General features: G+C 32.7%; 1 protein-coding gene across 1 annotated transcript in view; it reads right to left on the reverse strand.

Moving 5' to 3' along the window:
* Positions 1-16342, reverse strand: part of LOC114325437 (pyrethroid hydrolase Ces2a) — a 40679-nt gene extending 24337 nt beyond the window's left edge. Inside the window, exon 1 of the mRNA XM_028273510.2 lies at positions 15847-16342. Coding sequence (XP_028129311.1) covers positions 15847-16258 — 412 coding nt within the window. The 5' untranslated portion in view covers positions 16259-16342. The remainder of the gene's footprint in view (positions 1-15846) is intronic.
* Between the last annotated feature and the right edge of the window lie 3797 nt (positions 16343-20139).

Raw genomic sequence — 20139 nt, forward strand, 5'->3', positions numbered from 1 at the left:
ACAAGTGTATACTTCTTGATGAGGTCATAATATTTTAATAAAGGCTAGATATTGAAACATTTTTTTTAGTATGTAAGCAAATTTGTTTTTGTTTCAGACGCCATCTATTTATTTCAAACCATAAACACTAAGCATTTTGTTGAATAGAATTTTAACATTAAGAGTTATCGTCCAGAGGCTACAACTCTATCGCATGCTTATTGTTCTAACTAGTAACCTATACATTGGTACGACTTATATCTATTTACTTCACTACTAAACTTTCACTTGTTGTCTATTGTCTATAGGGTAAATCAAGTGGACTACGAAGTCTGTTATTTTGTAAACTGTTATCAAGGAGACCGATTGCGACATTGTTGGGGTGCAATTCAAGGCGCTTTAGATATTTGTCACTACACTTCGCAATCACTTGTTTAACTGTAGGGATTTTTAAATCAATGTAAATGACCTGATTTCAGCTAAATCAAGGGGCAGTCGCTATAGTTCTTAATGTCTTTTTGACTGGAATTGTTCTAGGATCGCTATATTGCTGTCAGATGCTGTAACCCAGAGGTGTACGCATTATGTCCAAATAGGTTTTATGACGGAACTGTAACCAGGAGATTATTTTTTAATAATAGTGGTGAGTTACTTCCAAGCAGCCAATAGTGTTTTATAAGTATAATTCCTAGATGTTTGCGTTTATTCCATATATGTGTTTTCCAAGTTAGCCTTATGTCTAGATGTAGTCCCAAGTACTTAACACTATCTTTTTTTGCTATTAGGTTGTTGTTATAGCGTTTTTATGGTATATCACCTATTCTTTTAGAAGGCCTTCTCCCTTGAAATAAAGGGCTAAGGGTTGTTGCAGGTCACTGTCCCGGTCCATGACTTTATGTCACCCCTTCGCTGATATTTTAACAAAGTAGGTGTAAATGACACAATGACCAAGTTTTTGTTATCGTTTCTCACGCTCTCAATATCGGAGATTGATTTTTTGATAGTGGTTCATTATAAAGTATTCACGATGAAACATATTTATCAATTTTAACAAATCGAAAAAACTCTACAGACACTTTGGTGATTTAAATAAGTGGATACCTGTAGAAGAGGTTATAATGATATAACAATTGTTTTTAGTATCGAAGCAAATAATTTGAGAAATAAGAATTTCTTTCTTTTGTCATACTCCTTCCTTTGTCATAAAAAAAACATATTTACAAATTTTAATCTATCGCTACAGAAATCTGTACGAGTCTATTCAGTTTAAGTTCCAGATAGTTTACCTCACAAACAAAATTTAGGAAATTTTATATATTTTTTATATTTCATCATTCCTAATGACCTAATAAAAGACATAAAAAACCTAGGTATTCCAATGAAACTTATACAGCTTACGAAAATGACAATGGAAGGATCGACGGCAGTAATAGTAACAGATGACGGAATCACCAAAAATATAGAAATAGGAACTAGAGTACAACAGGGCGACTCTCTATCAACGTCACTATTAGTTTAATGTCGTTTTAGAATGAACAATAAAAAGCTACATAGATAAAAGGCACAACTAACATCGACGCTGCAACTTGCGGCGTACGCTAACGACATAGCACTGATTAGCAGAAAACTAAACAGTTTAAAGGATGAATTTGCGAAATTGTACAAGGAAGCAACCAAAAGAGGTTTGGCAAGAAATCAGAAACAAAACAAAATGCCTAATATACTCAAGAAAAAATACAGTTAATGTGGCAATCTTAAATATTGGTGAATAAGACTTTGAAAAGGTAGAACACTTGGGGTCTCAGTTAATGGAACTAATGATAGAATTATAGTATGTAATTAATGAAACAATCCTGACAAGAAACAGAACCTACTGGAAATTCAACAACTTCCTCAAGGATAAGAAGCCTATTCAGAATACTAAACTGAAAATTTACAGAATTGAAAATTAGACCAGTAATCACATATGGTGCTAAAGTAATGTGTCTGATACAGAAAGATAAAGAAAGATTGAGAATCTTAAGAGAGAAAAATAATTTGGAGAATAGCAGGCCCACCTAAATGAAGCAATAATGAATTTAGAAAACTGATAAACTACGAAGTAAAAGAACTTTTAAAAGGGGAAGACATCGTCAGATTTATCAAAGCAGAGACTCAGATGGATGGGACATATAAAAACGAGAAATCCAAAAGCAGGTATCAAGAGAGACCAGAGACCAGTATCAGACAGACCACGAGGAAGACCCAAACCCAAATGGGAGAACCATACAGTCGAGGACCTTAAGAAGATGGCAGTTAGAGAATGGGTAACCATAAGCAAAAACAGGAAAGAAGGGAGAAAAATTGTAGCAGATGCCAAGTCACACGACCAATTGTAAAACCAAAATGTTAAAGCAGACTGATTTCCTTGACAAAGAATCGGCAGAACCCAAATGGAGCGGCAATCACTCCGCTGGGAGTGTAGATGCCATGATGCTGATCCCCTGTTTAAACTCAAAAGAGAAGATAGTGAACTATCAACGTGATGCGACCCCAAAAATTGTGACAAACATTTTGAAACTGATTAAATTGTACAAAAACGTTAAATTTGTTATTTGTATATTGTTACTCTTCCTTCTACGGTACTAAAAAGTTGTTCTAAAACAACTAATGTGGTTGTTTAGTAGAAACTCTTTGCGGGAAACTTTACCGTTTTGTTTTTTAAATTACGGCATGCTATAACTTCACCAAACGACCCGTTATTCTTGACTATCCCCAAGGTATGTAGGGCATAAATTCTATACATATGTTGGGTAAAAAGCAAAGTTAGTGCGCTATATAGGTCTCCACTACTCGGTTTACATTTGATGGAAGGTGACCGTGACGGTTGGTGGTAAAAAGTTTATTAAATGAGAACATGCATGGCAATAAATTAAAATAATTTATTCGAAACATTCTACTGTTGCTTTTTTTTAACGAAAACTTTGTTTTCGTTTATAAATTCGCAAAGTCTGTTCGTTCGTTTATTCTCTCGTTTGTGCGTCGCCGCCCCTGCAATATTGGAGCCGACCTACCGACGGAGTCTTATGTAGTTTTGTCTCCTGAATCCAAATCTGAAAACCGCGTTTCGATATCTCGAACCAGCTCCGAGATAACTGACCTGAAAGTCGAATTTTCGACTTATGGCATAATTAGATATCTCAACTCAATGTGTTTTTTACGTTTATTACGAATATCATATTGCCAGTTCGATATCTCGTACCAAATTCGATATAACCGATTTCAAAGTAGATCGAATAAGCATGAATCTCAAAATTGGAACGTGTGCATAATTTTGGACAATTTTCTTAGGCTTGGCACTTAATTTGACCAGTGCAGTGGTTTGCAGAATGGTGGTGTATTAGTTATATCGATTTAGCGGTCGATTTTAGCTGATAGAGATCTGGTCAATAATCGTTTATTACCCATTACGTAATGAATGTGGGTGTTAAGTATATTGTGAAGCTGACCTTGTAAGTTAATCTTAATATACCTTCACCTTATTCGGATTTCGGCATGCTATCCCTAATTCATGTTTACATATTTGTTATAAAGCGGAATATAATAGAGAACCTTTTATCTTAAATTGAGATTAAATCTGCCATCGATAAATTACTTTTATCGCCAACCGTCACTAAAGTCATTAATTATTGTACTCATTTTCCACCATTTGCGGCAGTAAAGTAACACTTTATTGTACTGAAAGAAGAATTTTGCTTTACCTGCCGCGATTAATCAAATTAACTGAGATTGAATGTAAGTGGTCGATGGCAGTAATCGATTATTTATTTGAGTGACCTTAAAATTTATTTACTTTAATTATTAAAAATATTTCATGAGTTATTAAATAGCTATTTGTATAAAAAGGGAGGAAAGTGCTACTTTTCCTCCCGAGAATGAAGTTTACTGCCCGACGCGTAGCGGAGGGCAGTAATCATTCAATGGAGGAAAAGGCACTTTACTCCCATGTTATACATATGGTTTTTCCACCGTCCTCAAATAACAAGTCATTTTTTCATTTTTATTTAATTTATTTATGTAACTAACCAACAAAATTTATTAGAACTAAAACTAACAAGTAGGTACAATATAACTGTCAACTGTCAAATATAAGTCAAATTATTAATGTAAACATTGTTAAATTACAATAACAATTTACTGTTTTTTACCATTCTGCAAAATACAGAGTGTTTTTAAATAAACGTTAAAATGTATAGATACTTACGTAATAGAAAATAGATATTGTACAGGGCGTCAATAAGTTATATTTCATGAATGAAATACCATGACGTCACTTTTACTTTTCCTCCCTAGGGAGGAAAAGTACAACTTTGCTCCCTACAATCAGGTTAGGAAAAGTATACTTTCGGTAGAGGTAGGTGGAAAAAATATTTCATAAGTTATATTTCATGAACGAAATACCATGACGTTACTTTTACTTTTCTATTTTCCTCCCTAAGGAGGAAAAGTACAACTTTGCTCCCTACAATCAGGTCCGGAAAAGTATACTTTCGGTAGAGATAGGTGGAAAAATATATTTTCGGGGGGTATGGCAAACCGCATATCAGTGGTTAATGGTTAAGGCTCCATGAAATATTTGCCTTTTGTGCAGGTGTCATAACCTAAAAAATCAGGTTATAAAATCTGGAGATTTATCTGGAGATTTTTCTGGAAAGAAAAACACTCGCTTTTCCTCTATTATCAGAGAAAAAATGTACATAAATAACTAAAGTGAAAAAGTGGTATAAGTACCAGGTAGTTAGCTGAAAAATTTATAGTAGGTAAGACTCACGTGACCATAATATGGTAGAGCTACAAAATAAAGAAGAGGTCAAAAATTTGTTTCAAGGAGGTGGTAACACTGACCAAAAGAGGAAATTTTCTAAAACCGATTGACTTGCTGTGGATCAAGCTGTGTTCAATTGGTTCTGTAAGGCTCGAAACATGAACTTGCCAATATCTGGGCCTATAAATCAAGCCAAAAGCCCCCGAAGTTGCCCAAATCCCAGGGCTAAGTGACTTCAAACATCAAATAATTGATTGGAAAGATCGAGTAGACCAGCAAAAATCTCAAAAGATTCCAATAACAAGAGGAATACGACAAGAATATGTACAACCAGGGCCTATTTTACCACTAGGCCTGTGAGGCACCTGCCTCGGGCCCATATTTTAATGGGGCCCGGAAAGATCACAAAAAAACTATTTCTATTGCAACAAAATAAATTTTCAAAATTCTTTCATTTTACTAACAGGAAATGATAAATGATGACCCCACTGTTGATTTTTAATTTAATTTTAGGTTGTTTTAGGAAAACGACAAGGTTAATAACTCTTTTCCTAGCGATATAGGGGATTGGCCAAAATATTTAAATCTGGAATTTCAATAATATTTTATAAAATCGACCGAATCAATATATTGACAAAATTAGTGAATGTGTTACACAACTGGATAATAATAAAACCAAATATTTACAAAGTGCGATTTTGAAAATGAAAGAAATGGTGGGAAAAATTCTTGTGTGAGTGGTTAGTGTACAGTCCTAAATGTAGCCATGTTTATTGTGACGTTTGTAAACTGATTTCTACGAAAATTATTGTTCTTCTAACTTTCGGTGGGAATAATGACTGGAAAAATATCGATAGGAGAGTTATTCAACATGAGCGATCTCCTGGACATATTTCATCAATTATTATAGGTATGGTACATTAGTCAAGAGAAGTAGTACAGCAGGACAAATTGTAACATTAATGGAAAAAAGCTATTTAGAAGAAAAGAAACATTGGAGAAACGTTCCTTAACGCATAGTAGCAACCATTAAATTTTTGTCCAAGAACGGTATATCCTTTTATGGTTTAACAACCAAATTATTTACAAAACAAAATGACATATAGTTATACAGTGTGTCGCATTTAAGATGAAGACAGCCCTATATTTTGGCTATAAAAATAAATACAGATTTGAGGTTTTGCAAAGTCATACAGGTTGAATTTCAAAGTTTTTAAGATACTCAGCTGAAATTTAAATTTTAAACGCAGCTTACTGCGAATATATAAAAAAAGAATGTGTGTGTACTTTGTACGCACGTAAGAAGTTATACTTCTATTATATGATTTCAACGAAATTAATATACTTTAAACAGTTTATTTATATTTTATTTAAATATTAAACTAATTTTAATACTTACTACTTCACAAAAATTTTTATTAAAACAGTGCCAAAAATTAAAATAATAAAAGAATAAAACATACACAAACAAACACATTGAAAAATGCCACAAATGATTTCTGAACAATGTAGGAAAATTTTTTAACTAAATACGTATTTTCTGAAAAAAAAAATTATATAATAAACTTACAATCATAAAATGTATAAAAAAAAATAAAAGTTTCCATTGGGGTTTGAACCCGCTTATCAGCGCAGTTAGTATTGAAATTCATTCACCTTAAACTTTTAACCACGGAGACCATGTGTCATCATGTGCGAAGATCAACTTACTAAACGGATTAAACTTTTGACGGTTCTGAATTTAACCAAATTATTTTGATTTTGAATTGAAATTATTTAGAATTGAAAGAAATATTAGAATACAACAAAACATAGAGTAAGAAAACAATATATTAGGTGAATATTGGTAGAAATTTTGATGGTAATCAAATTATGTAAATCAAATCATTACATACTATTTTAGTAGGTTCTTTTTAAATTTTCCAAATATGTAGGTAGGTCCTACTTACGAAATTTTTTATTAGGATACTGAAACATTTACAATTATTACGTACCTGTCGCTTTTAAAATATATTTAAAAAGTCACTACAATATTATAAACTTGCATTTTTCTCTGCCATCACAACAATAAAAACTAATATACATAACATTAATTGGTTTATCCAAAATCTCCATATTGAACAATTATTGACAGATGATTTTAACACCTAATCAGATCCCGTATAACATTTATACCATACTGTATGTGTGCGCATGCGCGCAGAACTATAAAATTTTACTCTCAATCGCGCCTAAAGAAGTATAACTTCAAAAACTAAGTAAATTTTCGATGTTTTGCTTCGAGTTAGAGTTATCGGAAAAAGTTGTTCCAAATATTATTCTACCCCCACAGATCAAATTTCATGACAAAATTCACACTTTCATATGCAAACTCTTTAGTAACTACAATGAAATGCAAAAAATTGAATTTTGCATCGTAGATTTAAAACCCGTTTACTCAAATGTAGTATATCTTTGTATACTACAGTTTTGATCTCAAAATTATGTAGACGTATGAGGCGCCCTCTGGGTAATATATAATTTAAGTTTCTCGTCCCAAAAAAACCCCACTAATCCAATTTCATGTTGTTATCACATGCCTGTCAGGAAATATTCAAAAAGAAATAAAATAAAAGTTTAACTTTGACACTCATTTCGGTTATTATCAACTTTCGTACTAAGGTAAATCAATCTATATAACAAGCTCAGAAATCTAAGGTTAAGCTATGGACCATTTATTACCAAACACCCTGTATAGAGCTGTCTTCATCTTAAATGCGACACAATGTAATGTTTAATTGTTCAAAAATTTTAATTTCTTCTGCAACTATATTTCTATTAAATAATTAATTCATTTAAGAAAGTTCTTCTTATTATTATTAAATAATATTTAGGGGCCCGAAAATGGTGTAGTGCCTCAGGCCTGATTTGAAGTAAAATATGCTCTGTGTACAACCACCTCTACTTTTTAATATATGTGCTCAGAGGAGATGTTTAAAGAGGCACTAGAACAGGGCCCCCGTAAGAAATACTGGCGCCTGTGTGCAAAAAAGGATTTTGGCGCCCCTTAAGGCATTTTGATAATGTTTTTTATTTATTTTTTTGAAGGTAGGTAGGTAGGTGCTTTAAATAAAGAAAAATAGGTACAAATAACACCATAGCAAACCTTAATTGAATAAGGTTTAAGGGGTTTTATTGGCTGGACCATCTTGTCACACTGAGGGTTTAAACTTAACCCAAAAACATTTTTTCTCACCCCACCCACAACATTCCACCTTTTTGTGTACGACGAACCCAGAGTACCGCGATTTTCAAATTTTGTCCATTTAGATGGGACTGTATCGTCGCCCCCGTAAGCGAAATTATTCTGATTCGATTTTTTGCACAAACTTACTCAAAAAGAGGTCTCTTATAACAAAGCCACAGGGTGCCAGGCGGTCCTGTGGTCGAAAAATTATTTAAACAATTTTTTTTAAACAAATTCACAATTTTTTTTTATTTCGAACAACTTGTAGGCTTGGATCTCGCATACAAAAAAATTAATTAATAGCAAGCTGAAAATTTGTTAATAGCTTAATGGTCGGATAAACTTTGATGTAAAGGAACACTGGAACAGGTGATGTTTTAATTGTGAAACAGGTTAAAAATTTGGAACGTCAGACTATGAAAACGTCCCATGTATTTTGTCGGATAGAACTTCCAATTGATTTCTTGCCCTTTCATTAAACTCTCATGCAGAAATCAGACTGCTATTTATCACCAACATAATTCCTGTCATTTAACATATTCTACGTGTCGGACTTATTAAAATACCCAGTTGGTGATAAATACTAGTCTGATTTTTAGCATGAGAAGTTAATGAATGGGTAACAAATCAATTGGAAGTTCTGTCCGACAAAATACATGTGACGTTTTCGTAGTCTGACGTTTAATATTTTTAACCTGTTCCACATTTTAAACTTTCCCTGCTCCAGTGTTCCCATACATCTTTCCCATACATCTTTCCCTTTCATTAAACTCTCATGCAGAAATCAGACTGCTATTTATCACCAACATAATTCCTGTCATTTAACATATTCTACGTGTCGGACTTATTAAAATACCCAGTTGGTGATAAATACTAGTCTGATTTTTAGCATGAGAATTTAATGAATGGGTAACAAATCAATTGGAAGTTCTGTCCGACAAAATACATGTGACGTTTTCGTAGTCTGACGTTTCAAATTTTTAACCTGTTCCACATTTTAAACTTTCCCTGCTCCAGTGTTCCCATACATCAAAATTTATCCGACTAGACACGGTTAAACCATTAACAAATTTTTAGCTTTAATCAACTTTTTTTTGGTACTCGGGATCCAGGTCGATTGGATATTTTGAGTAAAAAAGGTCCCTTGTCATTTTTCTCTAAAATTGTTGTCGAGTTATACGCGATTTAAGATTTGAAAAATGCGAAAATTGCCATATAACTCAACTTCAGAATGACCCAAATTATCTAAAAAAAAATTGTTCAAAGTGAAAAAATTATTTTTGTGAATTTGTTAAAAAAATTTTTTAAACAATTTTTCGACCAAGGTACCGCCTGGAACGCTCAGGTTTAACAACCTGAGGGTTTTATTAATAATCAAAACCGACAGCTTTGTAATAAAATAATGACAAAAAAATTTCTTCAGGATCTTCATGGAGGTTATAAACTTTGATTTGACTTTATAATTCACTTTTTGACTTTCATAATTATAATTTTTAATCGAATTATTAAGCCTTGAAAATGGAAAATGGCCTTGAAAATCCTAAAGGATGGCGCCCATGTGCATTGCACACTTTGCACATATGGTAGCGGGGGCCCTGCACTAGAAGACATCAATGAAGGCATATCAATTAACGGAACACTAGTGAATAATTTCAGATATGCAAACGATACAATACTCCTTGCGGACAGCAAATATTGGTTGATCGCATTAGGTAGTACTGCCAGAGGTATGGAATGGCTCTGAACACAAAAAAAAAACAAAAATCGTGATTGTCAGTAAGAACAAGATTAAAGACGAAACAATCTACGTTAAAGGAAAAACTTAAGAGAAAGTACCCAGATACAATTACTTGGGAGGTGAGCTAAATGAATAATGGGATCGCATTGAGATGGCCAGACGCGCTTTCAATAAGATGAAAACTGATGAAAGAAAAATGAGCTACTTTTGTTAGATACTTACTAAGAAATAAAATATATGAGTTGATGCGATTGGATATTCAAGGGAAAGTGGAAGGGAAAAGAAGACCGGGGAAAATTTAAAGCAGTCGAGTGGAAAAAGAACAACAGAACTCTTTAGAACCGCTGAAGATAGAGTAAAATGGGCCATGATGATCGCCAATGTCCTTAAGGATGAGGCACATGAAGTAGAAGAAGTAAGATATCGTCGTTGTGTAAACAATATGTTGCGAATCCGATGATATTAATGTCGAAAACGTGAAATTTTGGAAAGAAAAGTTGTTTGCTATTTTAAAGGATTATGCCAAAAAATGTGTTTAATGCATACTAGACGAATCTCTACTATCGTGCGTTGCCAACAAAAACATAAGCATTGAAAAATTACAAGTGTACTCAATTAACATTTAATTTTCTACATGATGACTTTCGATTATGCGTTGAACACTATTGACGAAAACACGCAACCTTGAACATTTTTTCTCCGGTATTTCTAGATCTGGAGTTTTTCAAGAATATACTTTAATTTTAGGTACAGTTATATACATGTTTAGAATTATTTTTTTCAATTCTTTATTCGCGAATATAACCGTCTTACTCCCATAATCTTACTACGTGTTACGTGTAGATACTCCTTTGTGAGATATATACATATTTCAAATCACGCGATACTGCCATAATTTTTACATTGAGGTACGTTTTTAAAATTCGGGGGGAAAGAAAATATCGAACATATAAAGGGTTGTTAATTAATAATTGGAAATATTTTAACTGTAGATTCTTAGGCTCAAAATATTAAGATTTAACCCAAATCACTTAAATAAAATATGGCTCCTTACTGAATTACAGGGTGTTTTATTTAAAAATGGACAAACCAGTGGTGTCATGGTGTGGGAACGCGTGGGAACGCCGTTCCCGCACTGGTTAAGAAAAGAAAAAAAAATAATAGAGAATTTAGGTTTTGTAAACAAAAATTAGCAGTGCGTTCCGGCACTGCGTTCCCGCACTGCTAATTTTGCCATGACACCACTGGGACAAACTATGTGTACCCAATACTTTAAAACCATTTGATATAATCCTTGTCATACTTAGCAATAAGTGTAGATACTGTACGTGTACACCTTACTAAATTACGTGAAACAAACGTTTCTCGCTACTACCAGAGGCGTACGACGGGGGAAAGTGAATGGTTGACCCTTCCCAAATTCTATGCAGCTGGCGGAATTGCTATTTTAGTGCAATTTTTTAATTCTCCAATACTTTCTATGCAAATAACATACTCTTCATTCGTAACGATACAATCATTAGTTTTAGAGATATTTGACGTTTAAAATTAAACGACGGGTAATATGACCCGTATGCGCGCCAATAAAAATGCACAATAACTACCTCTTAAAAGCTACCAAATTTTATTTGCATATCTCAACCTGTTTTAGAGCAATAAATAAATCGTGAGTTTGTAAGAAAAATTTCACCATGATATATATGCCAAAAAATCATAATTTAAAAATAAAAATCGACCTGTTTCGGGATTTTTTCTTAAAGTCGCCGGTTTACGAAATAATGAATTTATTCCATTTGGCTTTGTCACACTGGATATTTTAATGAAATAAACCACAATTATAATTATTAAAAATAGAGCGTGGCACTTTGAGAGTGACGACAGAAGTGAATACTTCTTACAGCGTGTTATTACTACAATATGTAAAATTTTATTTTATTTGATTATGATTTCATTTTATTTAATTATTTTATTTAAGTATTTTATTTTATACAAATAGTTTAAAATCAAAATTAGACAAATCAATCTAGTCGTTCTCAAGTTGTCATAAAAAAATATATTATATAGTATTTTTACTATAAAAGCGATATTACGTAGGCAAAATTTTTGACGTAAGAGAACTGTCAAAACATTAGAATGTGACTTTTCATTATTGCCATGTTAATAATAAACATGGCAATAATTAAAAGTCACATTCTAATGTTTTGACAGTTCTCTTACGTCAAAAATTTTGACCTACGTAATATCGCTTTTGTAGTAAAAATACTATATACGTGTATATGTACATGTACAGTATAGTGCAAATGTTTGGAATAAATTCGTTATTTCGTAAGCCAGCGACTTTTAACGAAAAATCGTGTAATTTAATGTAACAAATAATTTAATGTAACAGATCGATTTTTATTTTTAAATTATGATTTTTTGCCATATATATCATACTAGTGACGTCATCCATCTGGCCGTGATGACGTAATCGATGATTTTTTTAATGAGAATAGGGGTCGCGTACTAGTACATCTAAAAGGTTATTTAATTCTCTGTTCATTAATATAAACATTGTCAAACTTATTTATACAGGGTGTCGAAGAAAAATTATTTTGAATTAAATTAATTGACACAAAAAAATGTATGTAATTAATTTGATTTAAAATACATTCTACTGCTGTCAGAAAATAAAAAAAATGTTGTTTATTTGATAAATAAACATTGTTTCTCGCTTAAGTTCAATGTTCAAACTGCCAAAAGGCAGATGGGTGGCAGCTTAAACATTGAAATCAAGCGGAAAGCAATGTTTATTTATCAAAACACATTTTTTTCTGTTTTCTGACAGCAGTAGAATGTATTTTGAATTAAATAAATTACATACATTCTTCTTTTTGTATCAATTAATTTAATTCAATTTTTTTCTTGAACACCCTGTATAAATTATTACGTTAATGTTTATATAACTGAATATAGAATTGAATAACCTTTCAAATGAGTTAGCATACGACTCCTATTCTCATTAAAAAATAATTGATTACGTCATCACGCCCAGATGGATGACGTCACTAGTATGATATATATGGCAAAAAATCATAATTTAAAAATAAAAATCGACCAGTTTCAGGATTTATCCCTAAAGTCGCTGGCTTACGAAATAATGAATTTATTCCAAACATTTACACCATACTGTACCTATGTATATTATGCATATTACCTACTGTATACCGCAAGATTACTGAATTAACGGTAAATTCGTTGCAGTTAGAGGATAGATCTTCTGCAAAAACAATCTCCTCTTCTTCTTCTTCTTCTTCTTGTATAGACGTGACTCTGACCTTTTTTCACTGTTCCTCCAGTCGTCGTGCCATCCTTTTCGTGGTCTTCCTACTGATCGTCTTCCTATTGGAGAACCGTCTTTCGCCGTTTTTTCTACTCTATTTATGTCATTCGGCTTATATGATTACTCAATTCTACTCTTCTGTTTCTTAACCAGTTATTAATGTTGTCCACCTTGCATCTCCGTCGTATATCTCTACTTCTAGCTTTAGTGCAGCATATGTTGTAAATTATCTTTACCTTGAGAGATTAGAATTGCCTCGTCTGCATAGCAGATTATTTTAAGTTGTTTTTCTCCCAGTTTTCTCTGTCTTATCCCATTACCATCTTCAATTGGATTAGTTAGTTCACCTTCTACTTTTACTTTTATTGTGTTGTTCTGGTAGATATTTTCGATCGTTTTAATTATTCCTAGAGGTACCTCTCTTGAGTACAACAAAAGAAATAGCTTCCTTTAATTTCACCATGTTAAATGCCTTCTTAAGGTCCACGAAACATAAATATGTCGGTTTGTTGTGTTCTAATGTTTTGTCTTGAACTTGTCTCATTATAAATATAGCGTCGGTACATGATCTCCCCGACCTAAAACCTTGTTGTTCTTCTGCTAATGTTATAATTTCATTCAGTTTGTTTGTCACCACTTTGGTTGTTAATTTTAATGTTGTGCTTAATAAGTTAATTCCTCTGTAATTCTCAAAAAAAAAACAATCTCGGTACCAATAAATCTTGATAATAAAGGGATAGTAACTGCTTATTGCATATGAATATGAAAAAATGAATATGATCATGAAAAATTCTATGTGGAAGAACACATACACATACATATACATTTCGATATTTAAATATTTTTTATTTTTTCGTATTATTGGTGTATGCTCATGACCACATGTATTTTTGTTTAATAAAAAATTTAAAGTTTTTCCGAGCTTTGTAAGAAGTTCGTGCAAAACACGACATGTCTAGATTTAAATTTCATTAAAAAAACTCCAATGCAATAGATTTATGGGCACCATTTATTAAGTGTAAAAATAGCCAAGCAAAAATAATATACTTTGACGCAGGATATTTCAAACAAATAAAGTTTCAAGTTTTTTCGCTTTTACTTAAAATTTGCTTGAATGGACATGTCAAGTTTTGATTTTGGGTGACTGATATACATATATCTACAGGACTTCATTGAAATCTACAATCTAATCTACAATAGCTGGTGGTGCAATGATGATTTTATTGGAAAGTCAAACCATCTTAAAAGTTGTATTATCAAATTATTAACAAATTGTTTGAAAGGCGTGATTTCCGTATTCCGATGAATAACATATCTATTAATTTCAACGGAAAGCCTACGATAGCGTTCCACTAAAGAAGCTGTGCCAATCAATGGAAAACACGAATAATAATACAGAGTTAATAAAATCCGTCAAAGTACTATACAATCAACCAGGGCCGGAATTAAGGGAGGGGCAGGTTGGGCAGCTGCCCGGGGCCCCCACATTCTGGGGGCCCCCACAAAGTCTCAAACGTAAAAAAACCAGCCTATTATTGACATAGAATAATTTTTGTCAATCAATTAACTATGGTATTTCGTTACATGAAAGGTTTCATTCCTCTTGAAAGGTTTCTCATATTTTAGACAAATCACGGTCATAAAGTAGAAGGTATATCTATTTAATTCAATAATGACATTCTTACAAGAACATGATATCGATTTGAAAAACTGCAGGAGACAATCAACCCATAACAAAAATAAAAATAACAGGATTTGTAACATCGAAAGGATTAAAGCAAGGATGTTGCCTGTCCCCCACTTTATTTAAAATATACATCGAAAGTGCTTTAAAAAGATAGAAACAAACATGTAGAACAATGGGAATACCACTCATCAATACTATGGTATATACGCTCAACTTTGCAGACGATCAAACAATAATGGCTCAAGATTATGACGATTTGCACTATATGGCACGAAAATTAATTGCAGAGTATGATATATGGGGTCTAGAAGTAAATAAAAAGAAAACCGAATACCTACTTTTGCATTGGAGGAGAACAAAAAGATCTCAATTAGACAACATGACCACGATAAAGCACTGCTACGACTACAAATATTTAGGTATCAATATTTAGCACGGTGGAACATTAGACAAAGCCATAAGAGAAAGAAATACAAATAAAATCAGAAAAAACTATAAAATCAGATAGAAAAGTTATGACAATGTTAAACAGTATTTTATGGGACCAATCCATCAGCAAAGAAAATAAAAACATGACACTATAATGAGACTATAGTAACTAGCTACGTTGAGAGCAACGAAAATAGATTTTTGGAGAAGAGCAGCAGGAAGATCTAGACAAGAAAGAATTACTAACGAACGCATTAGATAAATAATGGGAATCAAACGAACAATCACAGATGACTTACCAACAAAACAACTTATCTGGTTTGGACATTTACAAAGAATGGATGAACAGCGAATATCAAAGGAAATACTAAAATGGCAACCAGACGGAAAGACAAAACGAGGTAGACCCAGAAAAAACTGGAGCGAAGGAATAGACAAAGAGATGAGAAAAAGAAACATATAACAGGGCCTATGTAACAACCGGACGATTGAACAAGTGGCGATTGAAGTCGGAAAACGGCAAAGAACGTTAGTTATAAGCTAATATGTAGTAGTAGTTTTAAAGATATGATAAAGTAATATTTGCACAAAGAATTTCCAATCAATGTTTCTGAAAGCACAATTTTCTTATTTAATATATTTTTTAATAATCTTAACTTACCATAAGGTATAAAAACGTTCAAGTACAAGCAGTCTTCAGCTAAAGTAAAGTTCAATTTAGAAATCAACTGCAGGAACGGTTTTTCTGATTCCTTATAGTCCTCTTCGGTTTGTAAACAGGAAGGAGCATATTCCGTGTCATTTTTAACCCCATCCCAAGCTGGCAACGGATCAGTTACAGGTGGTGCAAACCTCAGATTATTCACCGGAGCTTGAGCGTATGGAATACCATAGTAAGCTATGATCTTTTGTATTCTTAATTTGGACAGCTCAACCCCGCGAAGTTTTCCTTGATTGGGGATCTCTATAATTGTTTTAAAATCCTTTGCGAGGGATAAACATATTCCTGTGATATATATTAATAAAAAGAAGGAAGAGCGTTGTAGGAAGATTCTTTTAAAAATAGCGAACATATTCGGAAAATGCACTCACACCGGTAGTTTTCGTATCGTCGTGATTTTGCAGAGAGCGGGGAAACCACGACCGTCTGGGGTAGTTTCGCGTTTCGACTGTACATTTCACTGAATCGTGTCTTAAATATCTTGCGTGATGAATTCCCCCTGCGATTTACAATCTGAGCGATCAATTTGAAAATTTTCCTCTAAACAGGTCAAATTTTGTTTAAGAAAGGCAAAGTCACACCTAGTTTTCCCATGAAATATTGACTAATGCTGCACTATTTTCCAGATATTCCGGATAAATGCAATGTTTTGATTCAATAATTTGTTATAAGGTCGTGAGCCTTTTTTTACCAACGCTAATTATTAGTTTTCATGTTCCCGTTTTTTGAATTAATTAGGCTATATTTAGCAAATTTAGAAGACTTTCTCGTTCTGGTAACCTTGGAAAAATGATAACATCAGAAAAATTAACAAGAATGTGCTTTCGTCAGAATATGTAAAGTGGTTAAAATAACTTCGAAAACAAAAGCGATAACGTCCTACAAAATATTTTTTTATTTATTGCAATTTAATATACAGAAATACGATGTAAAAATAATTATGACATTGCGAAAGTTTGAGAAGAGGAAATATATAGCAGAAAAAGAAGCAGATTATAGAAAAATATAACAGAAGGACGACAGATATTAAATGAAAATGGGGAAAAAGACTTCCCCGATGGACAAGTTAAAAATCAAATTGATCATGTAATAATCGAAAGCAAACATTTTTAGGCAATAGTTGACTGCAGAAGTCACATAGGGGCAGATATCAACAGTGACCATACACTAATTATAGCGAAATTAAAACATGTATTACCAATAATTCGAAAACCTGTTAGAGACAGATTAAATTACCAATTAGAGCGCCTTCAAGAGAATCAGGTAGTAAACAGACTAGAGGAAGAAATAAATAAAAGGCTAGAGAATTAAATCAAGCAGGAAATAGAAAAATAATGGCAGACCATACAGACAGCCATGTCGGAAACAGCTGAAAAGCTTATAAAAACAATGCATATAAGAGACGTCAAAACTGGTTCAATGAAAAATATAGGAATGCTTTGGCAAGAAAAAATAGAGCAAAAGTACAAAGAGGCAGAGAAAATACCCAAAATACGATCGAAAACTATGTGGCTAGAAGAAAAGTTAAAATAATTTGCAGAAGAATTAAAGAGAACATCTAGAAAAGCAATTGAAAAGCATAGAAGAAGCTTATATAAACAAAGGGGTAAAAAATGTTTAGCAAGAAATCCAGAGAAACTAAAAAGAATAATATAAAAAGTCTTGCAAAAACCAGGAAGATTTACTTCTAGGAGAAACAACAGAAAAATTAAACAGATATGCGCGGAATATTTTGAAGGTGTGTTAAATACAGACCAACGAGACGAAACTGTGCAGAAACTCTCCTCACAAACGAATACGGAAGATTTCTCAGAGAAATTTAAAACAATTTAACTAGAGCTAGAGCTCTTTACAGATGGCGCCTTGTAGTTATTTTTTTTTAATATCTCCAGAACGCTTCCATTTAGAAAAACAAAAATTGGTACGCCTATTTATCTTTCAGAGGTAAATCGATTCCATCAATTGCTAATTTCTAGTACTGATCATAGTCCGTTTTGGGTAGGGCAGCGGTTATTTTATCGCATAACTTTTTTGTCTTTAACTCTTAAGCATTTTTGACACTGGATTATTAAATCGTGAGGTATTTTAGTACTAAAAGGTACTCTTGCTTTAAGTCAGTAGGATGCACCGTTTTCTAGAAAAATCGGTTTGAAAATATTTCGTTTTTTAATTTGAAAAAAATTGTCAAAAAAAAAACGGTGTATTCTACCGACTTAAAGAAAGAGTAGGGACCTTTTAGTACTATAATACCTGACAGTTTAATAATCCAGTGTCAAAAATACTTAAAATTTAAAGACAAAAAAGTTATGTGATAAAATAACCGTTGCCCTACCCTAAACGGACGCCTATGACCGGTACTAGAAATTCGCAATCGAGGAAATCGATTTAGCTCTAGAAGATATCAAACGTACCGGTTTTCGTTTTTCTAAATAGTTTTTTTTTGAAAAATTTTTTCAAATTCAAAAAACGAAAAATTGTTAAATTGAGTATATCCTACCGACTTAAAGAAAGAGTAGAGTACTTTTAGTACTATAATATCTGACAATTTAATAATCCAATGTCAAAAATACTTAAAATTTAAAGAAAAAAAATATGTGATAAAATAACCGTTGCCCTACCCTAAACCGACGCCTATGACCGGTACTAGAAATTCGCAATTGATGGAATCGATTTATCTCTGGAAGATAAATAGGCGTACCAGCTTTGGTTTTTCTAAATAGAGGCGTTCTGGAGGTATTTAAAAAAAACTAATTACAAGCCGCCATCTTTAAAGAGCTCCTAGCTCCGTTATAAGGAAGTATTTTCGTACTAGTTGCCTTAAAATTATCTGAGGAATCTCCTGTCTTCGTTTGTCAGGAGAATTTCTAGACACCCTGTATATATCCTAAAAATCAGCTCATAAAATCTTTTCACAATATTTTCATATCTTTTTGACATAGATTTCCAGAGTGGAAATCGAAATTACTTAAACTGTAATTAATCATTAAACAGGTAATTTCCATTACCCCCTAATTTTGGCTCAATCCCATATAAACATAATACTAATTAAACATGCCACAAGAAAACAGTTACAGAACCTCGTATATTCTTCCATATAAACTGCTCGTCAAAAGTTAAGGATATAGAAAATTATGCTCATTTTCATAGTTGATTTTTTCGTGAACTGATTAATGGATTCCGCTAATTTTTTTTATTAGTTTAGATTTTTATTTTAGATTTACACAGTTGTGCAAAGGTTTACTCAAACTTCTTTTTTGAACTTATACCCGGTGGAAGAAAAGAAATATTTTTGTTATGTTAAGTTTATCACACCCTGTAGGGAGGACCAGGTACAATGTTAGTATACATCGGAATCGTATTGTAGTCTTTAGTTTTGTGAACATTTTGTTTTTTGAATGTCCCTGATATCTATAGAAACAAAGAAGATAGATGGTTTTTCTCTTTTACGTGTGCTTTAACTGAAACAAAACTAAATTAAGAATAAAAAGTAACAGTTAACAAAACTTTTAAAACAGAAAGGCACATAAAGTAAACATTTCTTATCGACACCTATAAGAGTTATTATTTGTCGACCAGGTAAGCGGTATGCAAAGCGCAACATAAGAGAGACGAGATTGTTCAATTGAGGCTCTATGATGTTTTGGGGCGGAATTTCCTTGAGAATTGAAATGTTTCGCACAAAAACACTTGGATAAACCCAAAACAAATCTTTATTTGACTACATATGAAATACAACTGGTTAATTATTTTACCTGTAAACTATCTAAAGTATAATGCAATAATTAGCAATACATGAGCGTCGCGAGTGGGGTTTATAATTACATGGCCAATACATTACATCACCCCACCCTAAAATCCTACTTATAACTAAATTTAGGAACACAACAAAACTAAACTTCTAAATACTATATTTCGAATCCAAAACGTTTTGGTTCTTTTCTAGATCTTATTGGACGTCTATGTGGGATGCCTGACTCTTAGATAATAACATCACTATCATTTTGAGAGTCTAGCTGAGGCTCCCCACCTAGATTTCCTGTTGAGTTTGTAGCGGCTTGGATAACATTTTCCTCGTTATTTTGAATATTATTTTCCTCTGAACTATCGTGCATCGTCTCCGCAAATGTAATACCTTCTAAATTACTATTAAAAATTATTTTAATTTGATTACAATGTCTTTTCCACGTAAGTTTACTACCTAACGGATTTACCAAATATGCTCTTCTACCTAAA

This window comes from Diabrotica virgifera, chromosome 10 (genome assembly GCF_917563875.1).
Source record: "Diabrotica virgifera virgifera chromosome 10, PGI_DIABVI_V3a".
Lineage (NCBI taxonomy): Eukaryota > Metazoa > Arthropoda > Insecta > Coleoptera > Chrysomelidae > Diabrotica > Diabrotica virgifera.